General features: G+C 42.0%; 1 protein-coding gene across 5 annotated transcripts in view; it reads left to right on the top strand.

The window, feature by feature from the left end:
* Window positions 1–22,641, top strand: part of shank2b (SH3 and multiple ankyrin repeat domains 2b) — an 85,522-nt gene that overhangs the window by 19,815 nt on the left and 43,066 nt on the right. For all 5 annotated transcript variants that reach the window (XM_042110805.1, XM_042110804.1, XM_042110803.1 and 2 more), the window contains exons 7-12: window positions 60–211; window positions 4,004–4,171; window positions 4,900–5,016; window positions 7,473–7,550; window positions 10,092–10,158; window positions 20,217–20,574. In XM_042110805.1, coding sequence (XP_041966739.1) covers window positions 60–211; window positions 4,004–4,171; window positions 4,900–5,016; window positions 7,473–7,550; window positions 10,092–10,158; window positions 20,217–20,574 — 940 coding nt within the window. The remainder of the gene's footprint in view (window positions 1–59; window positions 212–4,003; window positions 4,172–4,899; window positions 5,017–7,472; window positions 7,551–10,091; window positions 10,159–20,216; window positions 20,575–22,641) is intronic.

The raw sequence follows: 22,641 nt of genomic DNA, 5'->3' as shown, positions 1-22,641 counted from the left end.
GCTGCTGGTGGGTTAAGTATTTAGAGAGGTGGTTCTGACTGTAGACTCTGTTTCCACAGAGACACCCCTGACCCTTGCAGCTCATCTGGACAACATGGTGGAGATCATCACTGCTCTCAAACACGGAGGCGCTCACCTGGACTTCCGCTCCAGAGATGGCATGACCGCCCTCCACAAAGCTGTCCAGTCCAAGAACCAGATCACACTGAAGGTACCACTTCATGTTACGTCAGTGCAGCAGTGGCAGAGGTGGCAGAGAAGTGTGCAAGCCCCTTTACACTGATCCGCTGCCATTTGTTTACTGCACAATGGAAGAGCCTCTTCATTACACATGTTGGATCAACCATGTAGCTTAGACACACAGTCACACACACATGCTTGGAGGGAGAGCATCATGAAAAACTAGAGAATGTAATTCCAGGGAATTACGAGTGCATGAAAATGACGCTAGGACAGACATGGTGGTTGCACAGCTTAATAAAAGTTGATAGTTTAAAAGTAGACAGTTTAAAAGTTGAATGTAGATTGGGAGTTGATCACACTAGTTGACTGAAAAGCCCAGGCTGCAGTTGTGGGTAGAGGACACAATTGGCGGGAGTCATAGCTGATGACAACTGACAGTTGGATTGGCTGAACAGTTAAATAGTTGGATATTTTAAATGGTTCAAATATTTCATAGGGAATTATTGTAGTGAGGACTTTTATTTTGAAACAGCTTTGGGCAGAGGAAACAGTTGACGGGAGTCATAGTTGATGACAACTGACAGTTGGAATAGTTGAACAGTTAAAAAGTTGGATAGTTTAAATGGTAAATTATTTAATAGGAGATTATAGCAGTGAAGACTTTTATTTTGAAACAGTTGTGGGGAGAGGAAACAGTTGACGGGAGTCAAAGTTGATGACAACTGACTGTTGCTAGAGTATTTAAGGTGGTTGCTATGCTGGTTGCTAGGTTAATGATGTTGGTTGCTAGGTTTTAACTGTGAATGTGGTTGCTAGGCTGTTACTAGGGTACTTGAAGTCGTTGCTAGGTTGTTGCTAGGGTGTCCATGGTGGCTACTATCATAAATAAAGGAGTTACTACAGTGGTTTGCTAGTATAATCATCTTGGTTGCTATGGAAACTGACATAGATGCTTAATTTCAATGGTTGCTAAATTGTTTGCTAGGTAGGTGGTGTTTTAATATAGAAGGCTAGAGGCATAGTTGATGATAACTGACAGTTGGAATAGTTGAACAGTTAAATTAGTTTAAATAGTGAAATTATTTAATAGGGAATTATTGTAGTGGAGACTTTTATTTTGAAACAGTTGTGGGCAGAGGAAACAGTTGAACAGGATCTGTAGTCTTAAGAGAGCCAGATTGTATGCTTAAAGCCTGAGACAGACAGTTGCTAGAGGTGGCCGGAACCATAGAGCTGGTACAGTAAGTCCCGCCCATCCGCTAAACCCCCAGTGGACCTCTAGATTGAAAAATCGTCAATGCAAGTGAATGTGAGAAAATAATTATTTTCTGGTCCCGTTTGAATTATGCCATGAATGTGAACATATGTTGTCTGTGAATTTTTAATATAATTTTTCATGTTACGAGTGTTTGACAGTATATTATATGATTCTTAGGCTATCAGCTGTGGAAAAGACATAACGAGAAAGACTACATGTCGCCTGTGACGTGAGCTAGCTCTAATCGCTAACATTAACTGAGATGCTAGTTTTTGTAACGGCAGGAATAAACACACATGGTAACAAAAATATTCGAAACATGTCTAGCTTCACTCAACACATTAACACTATGATACAGTGTGATTGTAAAATTGTATGGTTCACTGTGTTCAAAGTCGATCTTAATAACCCTCTACATCTCGACCAACTGATGGTTGTTATGGGAAACTAGTTAGCTGTCGTCTAGCGGAAAGTTGTAGTCCACAAAGTGCTCTCACACAAAGTTTAACCGCATCAAACTTCTACCCGCTCAATTGTAGCAATCTTTACACAAAAATTTATATCAAAAATTCACAGACAACATATGTTCACATTCATGGCAAAATTCAAACGGGACCAGAAAATAATTATTTTCTCACATTCACTTGCATTAACGATTTTTCAATCTAGAGGTCCAGCGGGGATAGCGGAAAGGGCGGGACTTACCAGCTCTACTGTATATGGCTCTGGCCGGAACACTTGGCATAGGATTCTAAGTGCCCTATTGTGATGCCATAATCGCCAATGTTAAGTCTATGGGGAAATTTGTAATAGTTTTTAATTAATAGTTCAAAAAGTATAAAAGTTACAAATATGAAAAATATATTCCACACCTTTCCTTTTGAATGAATGAAGTTTCTACATTATACGGTCGAAGCCGCATTAAACGCGGAAAAAGCGTTAGAAGAAGAATAAGAAGAAGAAATCGGATAACCGTAGATTGCATTTTCATGCACTCTAATAAATGCCCCATTAATATTCTGTTTCGACTCATAGATAGTTCATACTCTGAGGGACCACTTCAGTGGCTTGACGGTTCTCATGAGAGAGAGAGAGGGAGAGAGAGATAAACAAAGAGAAAGGGTTTTCTTTCTTTCTTGATCAAAGAATTCTTGCATTAATTAACTCTGTTTGCAATTGTTATTAGACATAAATGCTAATTTAAAGCCAATTAAAGCCAAATAGAGTATAATAATGAACTGTAGTAATTCATCATGCAAATAAAAACACAGTTGACAAATGCCTAAGGCATGTTTGTATCCCTGCATTGTCAGGTGAATTCATATTTTCAGACCCCCTTTACCAGTTTGTGTCAAAATAAACATAAAAACTACTTCAAGACAAGGTTGTTTACTTTTTAATAATCTATGTAAAGACTTTTAACAGACCACGTTTTCCGGCTGGACTATGGACTGTATTGTGACCCTGCAAAGGAGTGTAAATGTGAGATGGAAATTAAGTGCAAACCTTTGGTGTCACCAAGCTGTGCACCTGTCACAGGTGTGTCAGGAAAAGTAGATTGCATTGTCATGAGCGTCCCACCCATCAAAGTCCAATGGCTGAGGACAACGGCAACATCAGCGGAGGCATGTTACAGTTCAGTGTGACAGATAGTGACACTATCTTCTAAGTTACTAATTGCTGTTAAGGGACAATGAAGGGGTGGAGGGGTGAAACACATGAGAAGAAGCACATGAGAAGATCTCAGCTCAGCTTGCACGGATTGACTCTGGAATGTCTATGGTAAGACCAGAATATGGTGAAAATGGGAACCAATTGGATCCCTCTTGTTTTATCTTGGCAACAGAGACAGGTGCGCACAGGTCGAGTTGGCAGGTAAGCATCAGTTTGGAAATGCCTCCTTTATGAAACCAGCCCAGCTGTGATTGGGCTCCTGGCCATTGCACCACCACACGGTTGCCCAGGCATGCCATGGGACTCGGCCTCCACATCTCCGTCCAACTGAGCAGAATTTGGATGTAGCGAAGGCCTCATTTGGAGAAGAGGCCTGCCATCACCATTATACAAGAAACAGCCAGAAGGGACCAGAATCTTCGGGGTGCATCTTCCAGACCTTGTTGAGCCTGTGCCCCAAATGTGTTCAACATGGCCTTGAGGCAAAAGGGCTGTTAAGTGGTTGAAACTAATGAAGTACAATCCTCCTTCCTGTACACAGTGTACTACTGTATGCTATGCATATTCATTTCCTGAGGTGAAATATTGATGTTCTGGTGTCGCAAGGGGCAATGACTTAATCCAAGAATTTGTAGGGAGAGATCTCATCCGTGCTGTGCTTGTTTACTGCGGCAAACAGACCTTCATCTTCTGTCCCTGATCACTGGCCGGCAAATGGAATACAGGAAAACGGCAGCCCATGGGAAATCTTACAGATTTGTTTCTCCGTTCTTCCTCTTTTCTCTTCTCTTCTCTTTTCCTCTCTTCTCTCACCTTCTCTTCCTCTTCACTTCTCGTCTTATTTCTTTCTCTCCTCCTGTCTCTGCTCATCCCTCTCTCCTCCCTCAGGCTTTGCTGGAGCTGGGGGCCTCTCCAGACTATAAGGACAGCCAGAGCCTGACGCCGCTCTATCACACGGTGCTGGTGGGGGGCGACCCCAGCTGCTGTGAGCTGCTGCTGCGAGCCCGAGCCTCTGTCTCCTGCCACGACGAGAACGGCTGGCACGAAGTCCACCAGGTGGCACTCTCTCACCTCTCACACTCCCCCTTACTGTCTGACAGCCTTCTAAACCTCCGAGAGGGAGATGATATATTTAGTCTGAATGCTTTCAGTATTTTTCTCTCAACACAGTGGGATTTCTGATGATCATAAGCAATATGAGCCTCTTAGAATTGGCATACCTGCGGTGAGCTTTTAGTCTACTCACAGTCAACTGTCAGTGAATGCACTTGAAATAGCATTATGGCTCTGAGCGCGCTTGTAAAGCCTTTAATTGCTGCAAGTATGCTTGTAAAGCTTTTAATAGAAGTAGTTGTACAAAGGACAAGTTGAAGGTGTCATTGGACTGTGCATGATTCCTATTACCTCGTGCCAGGAAAATAGTTTAACTATCTGTCATACTCAGAGGTGAAAGCACATTTTTGACAAATGAAGTCTGTTAAAAGAAGGTGTCATGACCAGAATGGCTAGCCATGAGATCATACTTTTGCAACTGTGTCAGAGCTCGTCTACTGTGCCATCTAGTGTTCTGAATAAAGAATTGCATTGATTTTGGGGTCGGAGGGTGTACAACAGAGCAGTACATAACAACAGTATGTTCTTTACAGTCACTGTTACACACGGTTAGAACTATACTCATATTCAGAAACACAAGAATGTAAACTTCTAAGCCCTGTGCAAAATGCACACATCTTCTAGCTGACTCCGTTTGTGTGTTTGTTTGCTGTTGTGGTTGGTGGTGACAGGCTTGCCGCTACGGCCATGTGCAGCACCTGGAGCATCTGCTGTTCTACGGTGCAGACATGAGTGTGCAGAATGCCTCGGGCAACACGGCCCTGCACATCTGTGCTCTCTACAAACAGGTGAGTCAATATTGTGGGCTCTCTGCTGCTATTTGCCAGCCACTTCTTCTCTTGGCATAATAACTACCACTTGGCAGTCGGTGGGGAAAACGGTGGATTTTCTGGCTTGCAGTATAACTCAGAGAGATAAACATGCAAGGAGCCATGGCATTCACTTTTAAAAATTATTTTATAACATTCCCTGAGATGCTTTTGTAACGTCTGCAAGATGTTCTCATGATGTTCTAGCATTCTCTTTAGCATGCAACCCTATACTGTAGGAAAAAATAGGCTTATTTAGCATCTGACCTTTTATTTTGATATTCAATTTGAATTGGCTTCTCTCTGACTGGTCAACTTCTTCAAGCATCTTCCAGGTGTATTGCCAGATTGCTAACAGGGGAAGTAACATACTGCAAATGAGAACAGTTGTGATGTAGAAACGCTTTATTCGCCTGTGCTCTATTATATGACCATTTCCTTATCGGGAACAATCCAAATTGATAAGCCCGGTATGTTCCCTAGTCACGTCACTCAGTTTTGGAGACCAGGTCGCAGCCTCGTATGCAGGGAGATTCATTAATTAATTAGTTAATTAATTATGATGACAGTCTTGACCTCAGAAAGAAATCCACGAGTCCACTCAGAGGTTAATTGATCCAAAAAGCATGTCAGATCTCTAGTAAGCCTGATTCATCAGAATTCTTGCCATTAAGGTGGCAAAATACATTAAAAAACATTTTAAACATTGTAAACTTTTAAATGAGTTTATTATACTACTACATAAAATCTTGCATCTACATCTCTATGGAAGAATGCCATCAAAGTCCCACTGGCTTTGAGAGCCCAAGCCTCAGTGCGTGGGTGGGACCTGGGAAGTGGATGACGTTAGGGCATTATTCACCATGATGCACATGTGGTTCTTTGACCTTTGTTGTGATTATAGATTGACCTCATTGTAGGCATGCAGAGAGAAACAGAGACAGCCAGTGAGAAGCTCATTGCTATTGACTTTAATACCACACTCCGACCTCCTCTGAAGTTAAATACTATACAGAATAGAGGCTATCCATGGTATATAACACATACATGGTTTAATAACAAACCTGAGTGAGTTAATCAGAGGGAGTTTATTAGGATAAACCTCCTAATTGTAGGTCCCTATGACTTCATGCTCTGTGCAAAACAAAGCCATACAACAATTTTATCAGGAGGATTATTGGGACCTTACCTTGATTTGCCATTTAACAACTTATTTGGAATACCACAGAATGTATTGGATATTCATAATGGGCTGTGGTATCGTTACTTGTCTTACCCGAAGTGTGTAGTTTTTGAGGCGTTTTTTCTTGGGTATCCCTGGCTGCAACAGATTGCTCTGCCATTTGTAACAGTAATCAGATACGATTAGCTGTAATTATGCTGCTTTAATTGTGCCATAATTTACCTTCTGAACAAACGCACATACACACACACACATACACACAGAGCCATATGGAGATGGAGACAGAGAGAAACAGCAGGCAGTTGATTTCCAGATGGTGGATTTCCACTAGGCCAGTAGGATGCTGTTTGAGTGCTGATCCTGGGGTACCTCCATCACAGGGGTCACTCTCCACATGAGACCAATAGACAATCCTCCATCAGCTGCTCTTTGGTCTTTAGTCAGACCAGTAACCCAATAAGACAGAGGCTTAGACTGTGCAGAGGCTCTTGACACATTTGTAACATGTAGCACTATTTAAGTTGCATGTAGTAAACTAAAGTTATTTTATGCACACTGCCAGGCTCTACCTCATACATTTATCATTGTTCAGTGCATTGCTTTTTGAGGTAGTAACAGGCTACTAGGGATTGTAGCTAATGTTTATATGTCTGATTATTCATATGGCAAGCCCTGCCATCAGCAGAGGAGATAGCATTTGTGTGGAGGTGGGATGAACTGCAGCGGAGGTGTGTGTATTTGTGTGTGTGTGTGTGTGTGTATTTGTGTGTGTGTGTGTGTGTGTATGTGTGTGTGTGTGTGTGAGAAAGAGAGATAGAGAGAGAGAGAGAGAGAGCATGTGTTTGTGTGTCTGTCTTCATGGTGAAACATTCTGTGGGTGGGCTGCTGAATCCAGCTGGAAGAAGTGGGCTGGAGAGCCACTGTGCCATCGCTCCACACGCTCGCTCTCTCGCTCTCTCTGCTTTCCCTCCTTTTTCTACTCGGCTCTGTCTAACGCACGCCTGAACAGCCACACATTCACCTGTTTGCACAGACCAGTCCAGGTGAAGTGGCCTAATCTCCTCTCTCTCTCTCTCTCTCTCTCTCTCTCTCTCTCTCTCTCTAGCCACGAGGTGCACAGGTTGATAGAAGTATAGACAGTGCAGTGCACTACATCATCTCAAGATATTGTTGATTGAATCACAGCTTGCTGTATAGAGGAGAGAAATCTCTCAACGATGCTGTTTTTTTTCGTCTCCCTTTCTGTCTAAAGGAAAACTGTGCCAGAGTTTTGTTGGTGCGTGGAGCCAACAAGGAAGTCAAGAACCATCGGGGACAAACCCCCTTTCAGGTGAGTACGCCGGATCCGAATACACTCTCATGCTCTTCTGTACTTTCATGCTATTGATATGCATGCTATAATACACAGAGCATTAGGAGCAACTCATGTAAGACTGATTGGATGATCAATGAGAATGTACTCATCTGTGGTGTTTTGGATTTCCACCTGATCAGACACTAACCCTGAGAATGTTAGCAGTGAGGAAGATGATCACAAATGGTAGTGATGACAATGTGGATTATTTTACCTTCATGACTAAAATCACTGAAGAATCTGCCTCAGTTATGAAATGTGGTCTTATGTAAGACAGTATTGCAAGAAAAATGACTGCTTGTGCAGAATTATTCATATTTCTGCATATTGCCACATTGTTTTATTTTTAGCAACAGTGTGTGCATATTGATGGACAGCATCCTACTAGGCACAGATGACGTGATGCCTGGCTTGTGCTCCTCAGCTTCTGTCAGTGATGAGAGATAGCCAAGCCCATTAGCTTCTGTAAATGCACATCCAAGTGTTGTGCTCCTTATTTAAAAAACAGTCAAATGCTATGTAAGCCCTCCAAAAGGAGCAGAAAAGAAAAAAACACTCAGCCTGGAGAAGGTTTGCTTTGGTCTGTTCCATTGAAGTTCTCTGGGCTTGGAGTCTCCTGTCAGAGATCATGCCACTGATCAGTGAGTCCTACTAAAATGTTGTGTTTTGGCTCTAGCCTCTGATGCTACATGCCCCCCCCCCCCCCCCCCCCCCCCAGCTCTGGGAGTGTTGTGGTTTGGCTCTAGCCTCTGATGCTACATGCGCCCCCCCCCCTCTGGGAGTGTTGTGGTTTGTTCCACATGCATCCTTTGCCCAGTTCAGTGGCTTTGTGGTGTAAGATATGTGTTATTCATACTGAGCACTGCTCAAATGAGCTCACATTCTTCTCTGCTTCCTTAAATCCCGGTCTCGTCTGAGACGTTTTTAAAGCATTAGCCTTCCCACTGAAGGACTTCTGCAGGCTGCCTGGTTGAACAAGGTGATGGTTGGAAAACGGCAGGGATAGGTTCTGGCTCTGTGTGTCCTCTGTGCCTCTGCCTTCACACCAGCCTCCTCCTATTCATCTTGCCACCCCCCTTACCACCAATACGTCTCTCTTCACTCTTAATGTTTAATGGCTGTCCTCTCTACATAACACAGCCCTGTGCTGACTGTAATGAAGGCGACTCTTAAAAGTAGGGTAACCCCAAAAATGGTTATCCTACTTTTACTGGGTGTTTTGTGTTGAGCTGAGTATAGTGATATTTCTTCAGAATAGTATGTGATGTCAGGTTTGCAAGCTGAAGAGGTGTGTGTGGTTTTATCACATTTGACAGAGGTTGAGACAGGTTTGTGATGTTTCTTGCTTTCTTTGTGAAGTCTATCATCTCTTTAACACTGTCTGCAGCTGTCAGTACAATTTAACAGAAGCACAGATGCTTCAGAACCTTTTGGAGTTTGTATGAGCTCGGAATAGACAAATTGGGGTACTGATCTGCCATTCAGTTGCAAAACATGAACCGTTAATATGGCAGTTACAAAGTTATTTCACATTTCAATACACTGATTGGAAGAAAAAAAACATTTATCTGAAAATTGTCAATTGTGAAACGGCAAAATAAATTGTACAGTTTTAAGAAAGTAAGTGCATTTCTATTGCTAATTTCATACACTGAGGCAATTCAATGTGTTTTTCATAATTACAAGCAAAAAGGGCATCAAAGGGAAGATTAAGGCAAAGTGAATGACAAGTATAATTAAAAACATGTAATTAACTTGAGTAATTATGTTTGTATAAAATAATAAATAAAATAATAAAATATAATTTAATTTGTATATTGTGGAAGTAACTGACTGTATGTAGCCTACATCTCTTTCGAAATATTTTGGCAGATATGCACTTTTGATATGTAAAGGAAATGGCTTACCTGAGAAAATGGTCTTGATCCGTTTTTATCTTTTTGTATCAGAATAAGTTCATCCTTTCCTTACAGAAACCCTCTCCAAAGCTGAATGGGTTTCTGTTTCTAGGCACTTCTGACGTGCCTATGTTCCTGTGCTGGAGCAGACGATTTTTCATTTTCAGTGCAGCTGGACCGGTTGGCCTTGTCATTGAATTTTATTTAAGGCTTTATACAATATCTTCTCCCTCCGTGCAACACTGAAGATGAAGCAGGCCATGTTATGCAAGAGGGATCTGGGTATGGTCTCTCCGGGGTCAGGCGGAATGCAGTTGACTCAGCTATTGTGCTGACATCGTCCACCCACTGAAAGAGTTCTCATTTGGGTTTCATTTTGTTTACACGACCGCTCATCCAGTGGAGGAGAAGCAGAAGAGATCTTGACTGGATCTATCAACAGGGAGTCATTTGGTTTTGTAATGGCGCTCTCTCATGGAAGGATAGATAGATGTGGGATGATAGACAGATTGAGAAATTGTTGGAGATGGATACTGTAGATGAATAGAGATTATGTTGTTGCCTCTGCACCTTACAACATCTTATATCTAATAGCTGCTGTTTTTTTTACTTCTTTAAGGTGGCTATTATTGCTGGAAACTTTGAACTGGCAGAATACATCAAAAACCACAAAGAGGCTGACATTGGTAAGTTGTTCCACATTTGAAAAGTCGAAATCCTTAACAAATCCTCAACAAATCCTTTACAGTGGTCTGATTTCAATAATGCAAACACAGTTTAACTTAACCAACCCAAGCCAAGACCAGATAAAGCCTAACTTGACTGCTGAATTAATGACCTGGGTCTCTAGTTTGATAGCAAAATGACTGGCAGAAATGGCCTATTCTGTCTGGACAGGTTGTCTTAAACTCCACAATGAATTCAACTTTCTGTCAAGGCGTGGATTTTGGATATAGGCTTGGTGACATATTCTTCTGTCACAGAGAACATTTGCAGGTGCCAATCACAGACCATCACTGCCCAATGCTGATTTACCCATCTTTAAAAAATATCCTTCCTTTAGATTACAAGATGTGGCACATTTATGTTTAAAAAGGGAAGCAGGAACAGACCTGTGTTATGGGCTAATGCAATTAATCTAGCAATTAATTGAAATTATCCATTTTGTTTGGAAAAATGTAACATCTTGAAAGACTCTGGGAAGAGTTAGTCTAACTTGTCTGACTAAGTGCTCAGGCAGCATTACACAGATGTCATCCATGATTTCAATACACAGTGATCAAATGTTTTGCTATTTCTCTTCTCATATTGTAATCTGATTAGAATACGGTAGAGGAAGAAATGCTGCTCCACATAAAAGTGTGCTAGCATTCTCCACAAAAACATCTCTTTTCTACACCGCAACAGAGCAAAAGAGCATTCAGGTTCATTTAGGTGTTCAATTCATCAACATCAACATAGCTCACAGCATCTCACACCTTATACATTCCCTATCCACGTAGGTTACTGATCACTGCTGCATTTTATGCATCAGGGTGGGTTTCCTAATGCCAAGTTATACCTTAAGATAGAACATTTCGAGGTGTTTCCCAGAATGTCCTTAGCAAAGGCATACCCTCTTTAAGAAATACATTTATTGGTTGATTTAGACCACTCTTGGCTATAACTATACCTATATCCGATAAAATAAATGCTAAACATGTTTGTGTTTAGGAGTATGCATAGAAATGTAAGAGCAATACATGTTGTGCCTCATGAAATAATAATAATAAAAAAACAACATTTGTAAAAATGAATTGACCATTCATTTTTAATTTTTTAATTTTTTATTGACCATTCATTTTTAATCCCTAGTAAATACAAAACTATGTGCAAAATCTATCTTATATTTGTAACTTGCATAGTATTTCTCGTTGGTATTATATATATATATATATATATATATATATATATATATATATATATATATATATATATATATATTCACTATATATATATATATATATAGTGAATATATATATATATATATACTGTATGTATATTTATATATATATTTATATATATTTCCCTGTCTTTGGAATTTTCCTTTATGTCTAGTGACATTACCCTTGTACCTTTGGTGAACACTGTCCACTACCCGTGGTGGTATTGCTATTGTCTTACATTTGAATGTCATCTGACACATTCAGTTTAAAGGAATCACTCTACAATGCTACAACTCATTGGCTTTCACTAATTAACTTTGGCCTGGCTTTACCCACTAAATGCCTTTGACCACACCTTCACACTCACTCTGAAGTAAATCTCTTTCTGTGCAACAGTGCATTGTGTTGCCATTTCTTTTTTCGCCCTCAAACTAGGGCCCCTGATGTTAATTTGGGACATCACTTGAGGTCGTTAGTGCTTTACAAAGGGACATACAGTATATCCCAGGCACAGTGCACTGAAGCTGTGCTTACAGTCTTTTCTTTTCTTGTCCTCGTGAAGAGAAAATGCTGCAACACAAATGTCTGTATTGGCTAAAATAGCACACAGTCATATGCCTTGTTACAGGAAATAAGAGGCATGACTAATACAGTGAATCATTAGATGTTATTACAGTAAACAGTGCAATGTGAGATGGTCATCTACTGTGTGTAGAACACAGACTCAGAGCGAGAGAGAAAGTGAAGGAGGGAGAGAAGAGAGAGAGAAAGAGAGAATATTTATGTCACAGTGTGTTTGTATCATGATGTGAATGGTATGCTGTATTGTACATTTAAAATAAACCAACCCATTGCTCAACTTTTCCCACCCAAGGAATTACCACATATACACTAAAAATAGTATATGTGTGGAGGGACTTTAACTACTGTAGGATTAACTATCTACTGTTAGATATGATCATTGAAAGATAGCTTGCATCTCAACCCCTTTGGTTGGATCTCATTCTCCAGTGCATCTCCTCAGAGCTACACATCCTCACAGTAGTTCTCCAAGAAGCCCCTCAGGTCCCCAATGTAGAAACAGCAACAACCAAAAACATGACATCCTGGCTTTTGTGACACCAACCAAAAAAAACTACATTTGAAAAGTACGCTCTAAGCTTTGCTACATTTATATTTTCTATGTTGTGTTCAGTAGTGATTCAGGCAGTTAGGATATTGGCTATAGATGTAGGCTTTCAGAGTGTGTAGAGCCCTGCTGATAAAGTGCACTGTGGGCTAATAATTTTGGCACCAGACCACATTACTGTAAAATCATGTCTAATTTGTAATGCTTTAAGTCAGATAAGTTTATTAAAACTATGACACCAGACCTCAATACTATGAATCATTATCTAATTTGTAATGGTTTAAGTCAGTTAATTTTATTAAAACCATGGCACTAGATCTGCATACTATAAAATCATGTCTAATTTGTAATGCTTTAAGTCAGTTAAGTTTATTAAAACCACATCACCAGATCTCCATACTATAAAATCATGTCTAATCTGTAATGTGTTAAATCAGTTAAGTTTATTAAAACCATGCTAGAACATGCCAGTCCCTGTATTAAATTCTTCGGTCCACCGACAGTCTTGCCAGGGTGTTGTGTTGTATAACATTTAAGGAAGTTGTGACACCCACCTCTGCGCCCAATGGTGACATTCAGAATTCTGCTCCATGTAACCTCCTCATTATCTCCTAATGCTGTGTTCATGAGGTCTGGGAATAATGGAAATGTTCCCAGTAATGACATTGTTCTTGCGACTGAAAGCGTACATGTGCTTTGCAGACTGAATGAGTGGAAAACATGGACGGCACAACAAAAGTTTAAACATATGCTCATTAATCCTAAATAAACTACTGTATTTACTCAAAAGTATGACGTGAGACACTTGTGAAAGAAGGATATGCAGCTTTCAAGTGACAAAAACTGCAAATTGGCAAGTTCACATTAAAATCACTGGACATCAAAGTCCATATGGACTACTGGAACCACAAAGTGATGACAAACCAATGACCAGAACACAACTGGGAAATTAGTTTCCCAGGTTTTGTTCTCGCATGAGCTGGCATTCACAAGGAATTTTCCACATATGTAAATGTTTTCCTATTATTCCCAGATCCCAAGAACACACCATAACACTGTCTGCTGACTGTGCTGAAGCCATAACCATTTGGGGCAAAGATACTGCCCCTCTCAGCTGTCTTACCACAGATGTGTTCCAACCATTCCCTAAAACAGCTTCACAGGGGACACTTGAAATGCAAAGTAAAAAAGTGGAAGATGGACGTGCATCAGGGGGCTTTATAGTTTCAGCCGGTGGTGAGCATGCAGTAATAGGACTGATGTGTCTATTAGCCATTGGGCGTAATTTTAGAGAGTTTCCATTGGATGACGTGATCTCACAATCAAGTCCCATTGAGTAATAGGTTGCAGTTCCTGCAGAAGGGAACATCTGTGTTAAGTGCACAAAATAAAATTAGTAGTTTAATGGTCTAACTCCACAATTCAATACCTCACAGTTTGTGCGAGAGTGTTCTGCTCTAAGATCTTTCGTTCACAGTCCTTTCACATGTTTTCAGGAATACGTTTCTACCCTATACAAGGTGTTTCCAAACAAATCTCTGAAGTCAGTCTTTAAGTGATTTAATATAAAGCCATTTTGTATATTGATAAAGTCATCTTTTGCACGTTCATGATGTTGTCATCTTGCTTTGCTGCACACACAGCCTTCAACATTGAACCTATCTAGAGAGCTCCAGAGACCCAGAGAATGAGAGAAAGCATGAGAGAGAAAGAGAGAGAGAGGGAGAGAGAGAGAGAGACGGAGAGAGAGCAGCACTCAGAGGATCTGACCTAAATAAGCTTCCAGTCTGCTGGTGGAAAGAAAGTGAGACGCACTCACACATATGCACAATGTGAGCACGCACCACTCCCACAGCACTTGTTCCTCTCCCTCATATTTAGCCCAGCACTGCATAACTTAAGACTAACATCTTTACAAAACTGCAATGCCTTTCATCTGGAGGCTGCCTATATCAGCCTGTGTTCTGCTCCTCACCAATAACTGCAGCTGTCATCACTCCCACACTGATACATTACTACCTGTTTTATATAGGTAGACGGTAGTATGATACTATCATGCAAGACTATTTATGGGCCTTCTTTAACAAGGGGATCCTGGTTTGTAAATCCTGCTTACCCCCTCAAAACTTGAAAGACTGTATCCTCTAGATAGAAGTTTGGCCTAATTGCTGAAGTAGAGAATATCTGGTTCTGGAGCCAAAGCTCAGTTTATACACACAGTGAGCCCATCTTATTTATTCTTAACTTAAACCTGGGTTATGCCTCAGAAAAGCACCTGAGTTAGGATTGGGCTTTCAGAGGTGAGTATCACAGACTCTCCATTCTTGTCACATTTCCCTCCCTGTTCCCTCGCTGCCAGTAGAGCAGAGCTTTCATTTCAACCTCAGACAAACAGCCACGGAGGGTCGAGCTGCTGCTTGTCTTCCACATGTCAGTAGCACATTCACACCCTGTGTTCCTACTTTGACTCTCTGACAGGTCGTCAAGTGGGCTCTCGTGTAAATCAAATTAATAGAGGATCACAAACAGCACGTGAATCAACCACAGCCCTACATTTTGGGGAACCACTACAATATCATCACATCAAAGGAGACTGTACGGACTTGGAACTGTCTACCTTATTGGATTTATTTATTAGTTAATTATACACATTTCCATTGTCCTTAGCTTATTCAATCATTCATTCATTCATTCATTCAATTTTTATTTATTCTTGGAGGTTCATTGAGGGTAGCCCTCATTTTCAGTGAAGCGAGATTACAGTAACAATGAAATAACAAGAGATATAGTATAATAATTGTGGTAAATTAAACAAAATAAAACAAATAATAAGATAACCTACATAACATTATAAAGGAGGAAGGGAAGGGATATACTGGCCTAGTAGCTCATTAGACACTGCAGAGCGAAGTAATGAAATGCATTAGATGTTTAAGAGAACAACATAGCACATGCTCTATTAGAATGTTGTCTCTTTATCTATAGCGCTTTCTTCATTTCCAATTAAATTTTTTCTCCATTCCCAGAGTCACCTTGCTGGCATTAGGTCCATCTAGGAGTTTGCTATGTAAATGCTTGTCCCATTTAAAGGCAGCCAGTGGTTGCTATGGTTCCCCAAATCTACAAGATAATTGGCTTACAGGATCTGAAATTTGGCTCAGGTCCAAGGAGGGAGGTGGTGAAAAGAGAAAGCCAATCAAATTGTTTTCAGATGGTGATCTACAGTATAGAATGTATACACGTATGTATGTGAGATAACAGTGATGCTGAAGGTGTCTCATATATGTGCAGCTGTACAGTGAATGCTGCTTCAGCTGTGTAGTGGATGTTGCGTAGTCAGTATTATGGAATCCATTATTTAGCCAATTGAATGTCAGCATATACCTTTACAAGCTGTGTGTTCACAGAGAGCATGCTGCCTCTGTCATTATGAAACGTATTGCTCAGGGTGCTCAGGGGCCTGTAATTAATGTGCGGTCTCTTCAGCAACCACTACACTCCACGGAGTATGTATGGCTGTGGCTCTATCTGCATTTGAAAGTGCGTGTGCTAAAAAAACATGTAGTATTTGCTTTTGATCTATGGAGGCATCTTACACAGGTAATGAACGCATGATGACCATTAAGAGCATTTAAACCCAAGCAGACACTCTCATGTGTTCCAGTCGATCTCCATTGAATTTAATGAGTATTGACTTAATGAAAGGATGGATGTTTTGCTGCAGCATTGGTCCTTAGAGGGCCCTGCAGTTGTTTTGAATACAGCGAGGGCTTCTTAATTGGGAGAAAATGTCTATTCATGTGTTACTGTGCTCAAGGATGAGCAGTGCAGGTTTTTGCTGACACATATGAAAGGATGTTTTCTCCATTCGAGGAGATACTTATCAAACCACAAGCCCCCTTTCATCAGCGGTTGTGGTTTCAATATTACAGTAATTGTGTTAGAGAAAGAGAGAGAAAAAGAGAGAGATTTGTTGGGGACTGATAGGATATTCTGAAGTTGCTCTTTTTTAGTTATTATCAAGACAATTTCCCCTATGCCTAGAACAACCAAGTACAGCTCCAATGTATTTAATGTTTCATGAGCTTACGCCCAGTGATTCCATTCTTTTGAGTGATGGCATGGTAGTCGTATGCACTACTGTCTTAATGTGATGGCATGCGCTCTGAATAAGTGCTCACCCTACAGTCTTGGCACGTAGAATTACAGTGCACCAGGCCAGCCCTACCGTGCCCTCATCAGAAGCTGGCTTTATCTCCCCATCACACTGTTCCTCAAGCACTGTCTGTCTCCAGCAAGCCAATTAGAAATGGGAACTGATCGTGTGAAAGGACACCCCACATACAGCATTTCACAACCAAGCAACTTGCGCTGACTAATTTAGACATCCTCTTGTGGGTTGCCTAGCAACACTAGGGGGCTTGTTTCAAGTCCAGCTGTTTCATTGAAAAGAGGGGTTAGATTCCCTTCCCCAAGATCCACTTATTCCTGCACATGCCCATTGGGCGCAACACCAAAACAATAGCATGACGACATTCCTTTTTAGACTAAGTTCATAAATAACTCATGTAGGGTTCCTGTGATATTTTGGTCCATGTTCATGTTTGTTTGTTTGTTTTTTTTGTATCACTGCTTCAAATGTTGGCTGTCATAGGTCAGGGGGCTTGGAGCGCTGGGCTACAGTGTCATTAGACTCCCATATTTATCCCCTCTCCTCACGGTCTGTTCCTCCCCCTCTTCCTGGAGGAATGGAAGAAGCAGCTTGAGCTCGCTTTTGCATGTGAGAAAAGAGAGAAAAGAAGTACAGAGGGAGACGTGGGGAGAGAGAGAGAGAGGGAAAGAGAGAGAGGGAGGGAGAGAGAGAGAGAGACTTGTGAGCACAGCTCTCGTGTGCTGTGTGCTCATTGCTCAGAGTCTCAAATGGCATCATGTGGGGTGGTTTGTGTCACCACTGTGCCTCCCCAGTCTGTGCACTCCATAGTCCCTCTCTCTTACTGGAATCTGGATCCTGGACACTCCACATCTTTTTGGGCTGTTTTGGGGCTCAAACACCTGGATTATCACAAGGACGCCAGTAAGCAATAAGGACCTAAAAAGGGAAAGGATGAAGTCCTTACTGAATGCCTTCAAGAAAGAAGGTAAGGGCTGATTCATTGTTTGAACACGCTGATGCTGAACACCATGTTCGTACAGAGCTTTGTTTTTTTCTTTTCAAGGATGTTTTGGGAGTAATTGAGTTGAAAATGTCTCTGAAAAGTTGATTGACATATTTGTTTGATTCTTTTCTGGTGGGTTTCCCAGCACAGTAATGGCTTTTGAGTGCTGCCCTGTGTCTGTTTTGATCATCTGATTAGTTCTGAAAGGAATATTAACAATAAGAATATTACTTAGCATAATGGCTCCTGCTGGGCTTCAGGTTCTTATTGTTGTGGTGATACTGTAACCCGTAATGATGATGATGCAAGGTAATGGATCCTCAGGAGGACCCAAATGTATTAGTGGAGAGATCAAAAGGAGTGAGAGAAGTCACTTGAGAAGTCATCTCTTCCGAGAGTGGGAATTAATCAGCCGGGGATGGGAATTTCACATCCTTGCCCTGTTCACCCTATTAAATCATTTCATTATTAAATTTACTAAATGCAATTTGATGTTATTATCCTTTATTTCTGAGGAGACATAGTTTTATCATCTTGCGCTTTAAAAAATAAACTTTTGTCCTGAAAAGGTAGTTGAAAAAATATTGTAAGAAGTGTTAAGTAAGAGTCCATTTGTCCAAAAAGTCCATTTGTTTTCTTGCCAGAACTGTAGTTGACCTGGCTGACTAGCGCTGACTGTGAAGTGGCTTTGTCCCCTTTGATGGCACAGAGCGCCAACTGGGTTAAAAATGTTGTGATGATTTCGTTACCATGAGGCTCCTCCTGAGCTCAGCTGCTCAGTGATGGAGCTATTTATGACGACTCGCTCATTATTCCTGTGTCCAGGGCCGCTCTCCTCTCCTCTCCTCTCGCTCCTTATGCGGGCGTGGGGAGAGGCAGCAGGAGTTGGGTACCACACGCGGAGTGGGGGAGAGAGGGGAGATGAGGGGGGATAGGGGCTGGGCTGAGGAGTCACTGCTACATCTCTCTCTCAGCGTGCTCCACGTGTGGCTGGGTTGGGGGATGGGTGGCTTGATGGATGGGGGATTCTCATTTGGATGTCAAAGTCTTATCTCCTTATCTTCTCATTGCTGATGATACTCTGGCTGCAGAATAGAATAAGCCCAGTCAACCATAACAAGCCTGGTTACACAAGAAGCCTCCTCTGACAGACACGCATAACACTCACCAGTCCTCCATGCTGTTATTATGATTGGCTATAAATAGAGATGCAGGCATGCGGAGAGAAGGCATCCTAGCTAAATCTCTCCGGAAGGCCAAGAGTTAGGCAAGTGTGTCCATAGCATAGAGAAGATACAGTAAATTATGTATCCATCAAGGTTTTTGTTGTTGAGAAATGAGATGACTGTGCCTGAGGAGGCCACGTTTGGTTGTGGGACTCAGTTGCCCTGTAGAACATTAGGCCACTTAATGGCAATCTTCCTCCGCTGAACTCTCCTTCTGCGCCTGCCTTTTAGGTGGCAGCTCTGAAATAAATATAGGAATTAATCATGTGTTTCCTGCGCATACTAAACACAAGGGATTTCCTTCCCTCCCTCTCTCTCTCTCTCTCGCTCTCCATATCACTGAAGATTATACAGCTGAGTGGCTGGCAGCACTTGCCCCCAACCACACTTGCGTACTGAGACACACACAAAAGCAAAAATCTAACTCAATTCATTTCATAGTCTCACTTCCCAGAAGCTCCCTATAACTGCGCAAAATATGCTTTACACATGAGGAGAGAGCAAAAAGATCAGCCAAGGCGCTGTTTATTTCATGTGACGCAATTAAAGCCAGAGCCAGAAGGGACTTCCAACAGATGAATGTGGTTATTTTACTCTATCTGTCTAAAGCGTTTCTGAATGGCAAAACAGATAGTGTCTCCACAATAGTGAACAGTGTGTTTGCCATCTGTGCTTCTTTCTGTGCATCTCACACAACCCCTCTTCCCCTTTCTCTCTCTCTCTCTCTCTCTCTCTGTTTTTCTTTTCTATCTTTCTTTGCTGTTTTGTTTAAAGATTTAGGATAAAGTCTGATTCAATTTTGCGAATAATTGTGGATATTTCAACTCATTTGCATTTATATTTAGTCATTTAGCTGATGTTTTTATCCAGGGGCTTACAACTCAACAACCATTCTCTTCTGTGCTGCTGAGACACATGTGTTGATTGGCTGGGATTGTTATTGGCTCTGTCTAAGCCATGATGTGTGTTACCCATTCACACAGCCAGGACTGTGTAGGAACGCCAGAGATGTTTTGACTGCAAACCCTGAATGGGCAGTTAAAGGACCATTAGGACCAGTTTGCTCAATTTGACAAAAAAGTGTATAAGATGAGAATCATGACCTGGACCTTTAAAGAGCTCTGTGTGTAAGACACTGCAAATACACTACTGACAAAACACTGTAATTCTTTTAGAGAAAGACAGGCTGAAAGGCTCAAACAGGTCCATTGTTAAACGGTGAATGGGTCAGTACTTTTGAATGTTGAGTCTCTCTCTCTCTCTCCCTCTCTCTCTTTCTCTCTCTCTCTCTCTCTCTTATTTCCTCAGTGCCTTTCCGAGAGGCCCCGTCCCCGTCGGCGTGCACTACGAGCAGGCGTCCGGCGGTCCGGAGCACGCTGTCCGCCCCGCGCGTGCTGCTGCGCTCCAACAGCGACAACAACCTGCACGTGCAGCTGGGCCACCCCCAGCCGCACCGCCCGCGCTCCCGCTCGCCCTCGCCCTCGCCGGCCTCCCCGCTGCGCAGCCTCTCGCCCCGCCGCCCCGCGCAGCAGATGCAGAGCAGCCCCAATGGCACGGTGAAGACCATGGGCAGGGGGGCCCATGCCGCGCGCTCCCGCTCGCCCTCGCTGGGCCGCCTGGCCGCCGGGGACGCGCGCCGCCAGCAGAACCCCCCGCGCAAGACCAGGTCAGACGCCACACCGCCTCCATCCTGTACGATGCTGTGGTCACTATAGGCCAGTGTTTCTCAAAGTGTGGTCCGGGGACCACTGTTGGTCAGCAAGCTATCCCAAGTGGTCCGCGAGCAGACGTGTTAAAATATAATATAGATGAGTTGTTTGCAATATTGAACCAACTTGTATGTAAATACAAACTGTTCTGCAACACTGTCCTCTGACACTATAAGCTAGGTGGATCAGTGAGTAGCCCTATTATCTAATATACTGTTGAAGTAGGTTTTTTTTTTAGCTAGCTTTTTAGCTTAGTCTGTGAGTTTTTGTTGTTTTTGGTTAAGTGGTCCTTGGTCCGAAAAAGGTTTGAGAAACACTGCTATAGGCTGTATAGAATGATTGGATCTGGTGACAGTTCCATGAGTGTTGTGGCTTTGTGCACTGTGTTGCTCCCCGTGCTTTTACATGGTGGCCTGAGCTTCCACTACAACAGTTATAATATCTACATCTTTTAGTTTCTTTCCCTCTTCTCAGTGGCATACTACAAGACATTCATATGTTGCCACCTGTGGCACTCGCAAGCTGGTCTGTACTAAGCCATGCTATAAGCATTAGTACTAAGCGTGTATTTGTGTGTGTGTGTGTGTGTAACAGAGAGGGGAGAGAGAAAGAGAGGATGTGAGAGTGAATGAGTTGTGGGTGTATGACTCTATGAATCTCACTCGACAGGGGGTTCTAGAGAAAGGAGAGAACATACAGTAAATGGGCCATGCCAATTAGTCACTGCTCACACCAGAAACTCATTTAATTAGTCACTGCTCACACCAGAAACTCATTTAATTAGATGTCATTTTAAAAGGAAGGAATTGAGTCCTCTGGTATTTGACCTTCTTCTTTCCTTCCTCTCTGACTGATGGGTTTTGCTTTGCTTTGCTTTGTTTTGCTTGCCTTTGGCTGGCACTCATGTAGTGATGGATGAGCAGGAGTGTGTCAAGTTGACTGTTCTCACATAGCCATAGTCACATACAGTAGTTATATAGTCCATAGTTACAGTGGTTGCTATGGTCGTGGTGTTATGTGTTATGATGTATGAGGTTGGAGAAAGGTGAGTGTGTGTGTGTGTGTGTGTGTGTGTGTGTGTGTGTGTGTGTGTGTGTGTGTGTGTGTGTGTGTAATAAAAGAGAGAGAAAGAGGGAAAGAGAGAGAGAGTGTGTGTGTAATGTGTAATGAACTAAATTAATTAATTAAATGTAGGTTAAATTATTTTTTGTTTGCATTAGTATGTACAGTATATTATTTTTGTTTTTGCAGATGTGTGTGTGTGAGTGTGTGTGTGTGTGTGTGTTAAAGAGGGGGAAATACAGATGGTGTTTGTGTGTGTGTATCCGTGTGTGTGTGTGTGTGTGTTAGAGAGAGGGAAATAGAGATGGTGTGTGTGTGTGTGTGTGCCTCTGTGTGCTTCCGTGACTGCTCTAGTGTATTAGATAATATCCCGGAACCACAGAGATCTGCAGAAACAAACTGCAGAGCATTGCCATGTGATCCTTTAATTGCTGGCTGGATTTACAGGGATCTTCATGAACTGAGTGGGATTTCCTCTCAAAGGCTGTTGAAGGTCATTAATAGTGTGTGTAGCTGTGTGTGTTGTTACCGTGGGAGAGATTCTTTCCCAGAGCTTGCAGGGCTATCTACCTTGTGTTTGGTAGGTTTCAAGGAGACCTTTCCTCCAAGGCTACAATCAGTGTGTCAGATGAGAGCGCTCTATCCTAAGATGCCACTGTGTTATTCCCCCAGAATCCTTACATCCACTCTCTCTCTCTCCATTCTGTGGCAGCAGGTTTAAAATAGACACATGGTGAGACTATTCATACTGTGCCTCAGCCAATGCCAGATAGTTGGAGGACCTTATTCTTGATCCCTGTTTTGCATAAATACCGCAACCCACATTGACATTTTCCTGAAATAAGATGCGGCGCAAAGCCTGAATAATTGTCAGAGTGTGATGCCGAAAATCCTGTTGAGAGGATTGGAGGTGACCATGCTAAAAGGTGTGGCTGATGAATATGTGTTGTGGCTCTTAAAAA

Source organism: Alosa sapidissima, chromosome 11 (assembly GCF_018492685.1).
Source record: "Alosa sapidissima isolate fAloSap1 chromosome 11, fAloSap1.pri, whole genome shotgun sequence".
Classification (NCBI taxonomy): Eukaryota; Metazoa; Chordata; class Actinopteri; order Clupeiformes; family Clupeidae; genus Alosa; species Alosa sapidissima.
This window is presented reverse-complemented; position numbering and strand designations above follow the sequence as displayed.